Consider the following 6,769-nt stretch of genomic DNA (forward strand, 5'->3'; position numbering starts at 1 on the left):
GTTGAAAATGAGGCGGACATGGATTATTAGTCTGATGGTGATAGTATAGGATTGTGTGGCCGAAGCAGTGATCTGTACTCGTTAGAGGACATTAATGGCTTTTTAGAGGACACAAACTTACAAATGTCAAAGACTATTTCCAGGATACAAAGAAATGTGTTAGAACAGTTACAGCGTTACACAAATTAGTAGTACAGGATGTGCTTGATGAGAAGAAACACTTTAGACTTAAAAAAGCATGTTACTGCTGTGAGAAAGTCTACAAACAAGGGGAAGAGAAGGGCCGAAAAGCTAATATAATGGTCCTGGCTAAGTTTTCTTTGTGGGTGATGCTCTGTCCTGTCCTGTACTTGATACTCCTGGCTCTTTCTCCCTCTTTCAGCCTTTCCATGCGGGGTCTCAGGGTTGGATCTCTAAACGTTAATGGTGGGAGGGATAGAGTAGAAAGGGCCTTGGTAACAGAGACGTGTCAGTTAAAAAAAACGAGACATCATTTTTCTACAGGAAACACACTGGCTTAAATAATGAAAGTGGATGGGGTTTATGGTGGGAGGGGCAGTTGTGTCCAAGCCACGGGACTAATTTCAGTGCAGGTATAGCTATCGTTTTTTTCTGCTGGTTTAAACATAAAAATGTTGCACTTGTGGTAAGGGCAGGCATAGAAAGCTATTTTTTCTGTTTTGTAATCATGTATGCTTCTAATACTGGCACTGATAGAGTGACCCCTTTTTAACCTGTTGGGGGATGAATTGTCACAATACAGTCATGAATGCATGGTGGCCTCGGGGGGCTGACGGCTTTTTCTCAAAGACAGGATAGGTGAGGAGCCGCACCTGCAATCATCTGCCTGCTTGAGGAAGCTTCTTATTCAGTTAGATTTGACATTGGATAAAAGCGCTATATAAATGCACCATTTACAAAAGCTGTGGAGCAGCTGGCCACTGAACGAGCTCCAGGGATCGATGTGTTGGGGTGTATTTCTATGAGGTGCTTCTTGAGAGCCACAATAGAGGGTCTCTTCCAACCTCATGTCGGAGAGCGGTGCTCTCACTCTTGCCAAAGAAGGGAGAATTGGCACTACTAAAGAACTGGAGACCAGTTGCCCTACTCTGTACGGATTACGAGGTGCTGACCAAGGCCACATCGAATAGACTTAAAGACTACATGGAGTTACTTGGACCAGACCCACTGTGTTCCAGGAAGAACAATTACAGACAATCTTTTCCTCATTAGAGATGTCTTAGATATATGTAATTCCAGGAGTTGGACAATTATATCTATTGACCAAGAAAAAGCATTTGATAGGGTGATGAGTTTTTATTTTCCACTTAAAGGGCTTTTGGTTTCGGGAAAGGTTTTGTGTCATGGGTGAAACTACTGTGCAGTGTAATATCATGTATGGTGAAGGTAAGAGGTGGGCTCAGTCGACCAATACAGGTTAAACGGGGGATTAAGCAGGGCTGTCCGCTCTCTGGAATGCTATACAGTCTTTCTATTGAACCTCTTTTGTGCAGGCTGCGGAGTAGGCTAACTGGGCTCTGTCTTCCAGGTTTACAACACAGCCCTCCAATAACCGTGTCTGCTTATGCTGATGTTAAAATTTTTATAAAACAACAGGAAGACATTCAGCATAATAGTCTCAAGCTTGGAGCTGTATGAAAATGCTGCCTCAGCCAAGGTGAACTGGGGGGAAAGCGAAGCCCTGCTTGTAGGACAATGGACAGCTGGGGGGTCTTCAATGAGGGAAGAGGGGGATGAAGTTTTTGGGAGTTTTTCTGGGGACAGAGGAATTTAAAAAATTTAAACAACTTGGTCGCCTCGATGTTTTGGCACAGGTTCAGTGTCCTGCCTCCACCTAGGAGGATGGTGCAGGAGATACAGAGGATCCTGGTGGATTTCTTCTGGACTGGCCAACACTGGATAAGAGCAGCTGCTTTATACCTACCATATGAAGGTATGAAGGGGGACAAGGCCTTGTTGACATTCCTTCCAGAATGATGGCCTATAGACTTCAAACAGCACAGAGGTTACTCTGTGACTGTGGACATAAATGGCTGGATACGGCAGAGCTGATTCAGAAGGCTACAACAAACAGCTGTTTCTTTGCAAGCTCGAGGAGGTTGACCTCAGTGGAATAACGCCCTTCTGCTCTACAGGGTCCTGCAGGCATGGCAGGTGTTTGAAACCACCAGGGATGTCAGTGAGCCAGCAGGGATGTGGCTCTTTGAAGAAGTGTTGTTCTACGACACCTTTGTTGAGACACAGACTCTGTCCTCAGCTAGCCTGTGGTCTACTCTGAGAGAGGCTGGCTGTGTGAAAGCTGGGTATTAAGGTTAAAATGACTGCAATGTCAGTTGAGACCTTGGGACAAATGGCGAACATTATATCATCCAGACTGCTATCCAGAGTGGTGGAGGAGGCTTGTGCCTCCCTACCAGCACTGTTGAGAAGGTGTGTGCAGGGTCGTACTCACTCTGATCAGTGGGTTGAAGGGTACTGAGTATCGCTTCCCATCCCTGGTTGTTGCTGCTGCTGTTCGAGAGTGGCAGGAAACGGGTATTTGATTTCCTCTCATTCACAATCCCGCTGCTTTGGAGAATTCAGAGATTTGGGGAAGAAGGCGGCGCATTACACCTGTGTTAAGATGTCACACCTACGCTCCTTGGCAGGAACGAGGGCATCGAGGTGGACCGAGTTGTTTAGCCAAGACAATGTCCCGTAGAGCTGCTAGTGGGGGTCCCTGCCGCTCATTGAGAAAAGGGCTGGCGACCTCCAGTGGAGAGTTGTTCATGGTGCAATAGCTACGAACAGACACAAGGCACACTTGGATCCTAGCACTGGGGAGGGATGTCTTTTTTTTGTTTGCAGACTGAAACAGTGGCACGTCTTTTTACTCTGTGTTCTAGGTTGGGGGGTTTATTTACCCTGTTGGGTCAGTAGTTTCAAGTGCTGGGGGAAGTGTTTTCTCATGAACCGTTTGTGTTCGGTCCAAAGTAGTCCCTCAGGAAAAAGAGTGTACACGCACGTTGTTGAATTTCATTTCTGGGAGAGCAAAGATGGCTATTTGGTTGACTCGAAAGAGAGTCGGAACAGAGGGAACTGGGAACGTAGACCCAGTGCAGGTACTGTAAGGACTGGTGGCAGCGTGCCTTAGGGTGGAGTTTGCCTGACATAAAACAGTGGAATTTAGAGGCTTTTAGCCTTTTTTGGGGACCAGAAGATGCACTGTGTTCAATGCAGGAGGGAGAGTTGTGCCTTTCTTTTTGAATAGTGTTTTTTTTTAAACGGAGGTGATGTTTTTTTCTTCTCTTCAGGCTTTTTTGTACAAATTGAGCAGTGCATAAGGGTATTATTTGTAACTGTGATGCAACATGTATTTCAGTGTTTTAATAAAGGTGCTTAAAAATCTTCCCTCCTGCCGTCACCCGTGTATCCTCTCTCTCTCTCTCTCTCTCTCTCTCTCTCTCTCTCTCTCTCTCTCTCTCTCTCTCTCTCTCTCTCTCTTGCTCCCCCTCTCTCTCTCCCCCCATCTCTCTCTCTCTCTCTCTCTCTCTCTCTCTCTCTCTCTCTCTCTCTCTCTCTCTCTCTCTCTCCTGCCCTCCCCCTCCCCCCTCTCTCCCTCTCTCTCTCCCCCCCTCTCTATTTCTCTAACAAATCTGTCCCCTGCGTCTCACTCATTTGTCTTCGTTCGCGCGCGGACGGACGGTCCTGCGTGCGTGTGAGTGCGCTATACTCCGTTTATGGAGCCATTCAGTTGAGAGAGAGAGAGAGAGAGAGAGGGAGAGGGAGAGGGAGAGAGAGAGAGAGAGAGAGAGAGAGAGAGAGAAAGTGAGAGAGAGAGAGTGTGTGTGTGTGAGAGAGAGATATAGAATTGGAGAGAGAGAGAGAGAGAGAGAGCGCAGCAGCAACAGAGCGCTCAGTCAGACTGTCTCAGTCAGTAGCTCTGTAGCATCGCAGCAGTGCTGCAGGGTCTGTGCGTTAATACTAGGGTGCTGTTCGTTGGGTGCTGCTGCCTGCGTGCGGGGACCGCGGTGTGCTGTTGGTGTGTGTGTTTATGTGTGTGTGCACGCGTGTAGCCTATACATTCTATGGAATCCCTGGCTGTTTGACGTGTTTTTGAGGAGTCAGTGGGAATAACAGGAATATAACGGGAATAACAGGAATATAACGGGAATAGCGGGAATAACAATGCCTGTGGACCGCTGCTCCGTGCTGCGCTGGCTCTTCTTCATGAGTTGCGTGTTCGGATCCGACAGCAGCACAAGTTTCCCAAGTAACATCAACATAGGTGAGTCTGTTCTGTGTGGAAATCTAACACAAAAAAAACCTGCAAGAGAGAGAGAGTGAGAGAGAGAGAGCGCACCACATGCCTGCGGGAGGGTAGGAGCTACACACAAATGTTATATCCTGTTGAACTGAAAAAAAGAAAGACAAATAAAATACATTATTTGTGAGTGTGTATCTGTGGGAATGTAACACAAGAACGGAGGAGGATGCAACGAAGGAGAGGAGGATGCAGTTATATACCCTACATGAACACGTTATAGCTATACACTGTTGAACTGATTAAATACAAAATACCATATATTAATACAATTGAAATCAAATGGACCCTGACGGATCCATTTGATTTCATTTTGTCCACCCTAAGAGTTACAGACCCGTAACATGCTATAGTTCCTTAGGAGATAATAATAATAATAATATTAAGCATAATAATAATAATAATAATAATAATAATAACAATAGGCCTACTAATACTACTTATTTTTATAATAATTATTAGTAGTAATAATACCTGTACAAATATACAAATCCATTCTAATCCATTCAAATATGATTACTATCTAACATTTCTGGACACTGTAATATAAAACTCTAGAACAGGTATAGGCTGATGATCCACTCCATTGTATATTCCACCACATTTCAACACAAACTGCATTCATTGAGACAGACAGCCTATGGTACATTACAGTCACATTATGACGTTATAATAACAGCGTGCTGGCGAAAGCACACATCATTTACAGTAGCTACACTTCATACTGTAAACAGGCTAATTTGTTCCTGTCAATTTAACGGGGAGATTTTGAGCAGCAAGCCTCATCACAGCTGTTTAATAGTGCGTAAATATTGTGTCTGACTGCGCATGAAGTTGGCTTGATGTTCAGAGACTCCTGTCGTTTGGACGCAGATGCAGCTGCTGCCGTTTCAAATGGATATGTACACATCCATGTTAGATCAGATGGTTTATTCCCAAATGTAAATGTAAACAAACAAACAAATACATCAACAAACAAACAAACAAATCATGTGTGCTTTGGAAAATGGGTTGGAAAATTAATATTTAAAAACATTGGTGCCTAGTGTTCTCAGGGTCCCACTGTCGCCTTTCAAAGTGGGGTTCCTTGAAATACAATTAAAAAAGGTTTAGAATCGCTGTTTTGATGTTGGTATTATTCGTAATTCTTCCAACAATGCTCCCTGCATATATCTTATACTGTACTATTATCAGGAACGTGCACGTGGAATATCCTCTAACCTGCTTGAATATTTGACTCTACTTAGGCCAGTGTAGTAAAAAGTACTCACCTTTTTTACTTAAGTAAATGTATCAATACCGCAATGTACTGTATAATTACTCCGTTACAAGTAAAAGTCTGGTATTCAGAACTTACTTGAGTAAAAGTACAAAAGTATTGACATCAAAATGTACGCGACGCAGTGTGAGCTTGTAGATCGTCTATTTTCAAATGGCCGAAATGTATATAGGGCTGAAGTGGTTAATGTATGTTTTGTAATAATAATAAAAATCTACAAAGTAACTAGTAACTCAAGTTTTCAAATAATTGTAGTGTAAAAGTACAATATTTGCATCTGAGATGTAGTGGAGTAGAAGTCCCCCGGACCTGAGATTGAGAACCAGTGGTCTATACCATTGGTTCTCAAAGTGGGGTCCGGGGACCCCCAGGGGTCCTCGGGGGGAATTCCAGGGGGTCCCCAGAAAAAACGTAGTTAATACGGCGTCACGATCATTTCGACTACTATATCCATTTGTACTTTGGCCATTCAAGAACAGCAGATCTACAAGCTCGCAGCGCGTCACTTTGTGCCGCGCTGCGAGCTTGTAGATCTGCTATTTTTGAAAATTCTCTCAAACAAAATGTTTGGAAAACTTTGAATAATTTTGTTTTAACAGAAATCTTCTCTTCTGGGGGTCCCCGGCACAAAACCATTTAAGATGGGGGGTCCGCGACGCGAAAATGTATGAGAAACACTGGTCTAATACATTGAATCATTATGTTGATAAATTGAGTGCAATGGACCACAATGGAAACAATAGCCACCTGGGGCTTTTTGTGTAATTAATCCTTTTAACACCGTCAGTGTGTTAAAGGGATAGTTCACCCTCAAAATGTCTTTTTTGGAGACTTGAATTCATGGATATGTTTTAGTTTGTGTCTCATTCCTAAGCCAATAATTTGACGACCGGCAGCGGTTCCGGTAGGAGACACAAAGATTCTCATTTGTGTCTCCTACCGAAACCACCGCCTACAACTCCGCTGGTCATGAAATTATTGTCTTAGGAATGAGACAAAAACTAAAACATATCCATCAATTCAAGTCTCCATGGGGTGACTAATCCATAGTAAAAAAAGTAGTTTTTTTGGGTGAACTATCCCTTTAAGCATCAGGGTTGTGCATGAATATCGTCTCCGTCGGGATGGAAACCTCATAATGTCCAAAACTGTTACTTTTCACGATT

At 43.8% G+C, this 6,769-nt stretch overlaps 1 protein-coding gene across 1 annotated transcript in view; it reads left to right on the top strand.

Annotated features, from left to right (window-relative positions):
- Positions 1-4,188: 4,188 nt before the first annotated feature.
- Positions 4,189-6,769, top strand: part of LOC308091175 (glutamate receptor 1-like) — a gene marked incomplete at both ends in the record, with an annotated part of 191,888 nt that continues 189,307 nt past the window's right edge. The window contains one exon of the mRNA XM_080436598.1: positions 4,189-4,288. Within this exon, the coding sequence (XP_080292724.1) occupies positions 4,189-4,288 (100 nt within the window). The remainder of the gene's footprint in view (positions 4,289-6,769) is intronic.

The sequence above is a fragment of the Gymnoscopelus braueri genome, assembly GCF_963280865.1.
Source record: "Gymnoscopelus braueri genome assembly, chromosome: 8".
Taxonomy (NCBI): Eukaryota; Metazoa; Chordata; class Actinopteri; order Myctophiformes; family Myctophidae; genus Gymnoscopelus; species Gymnoscopelus braueri.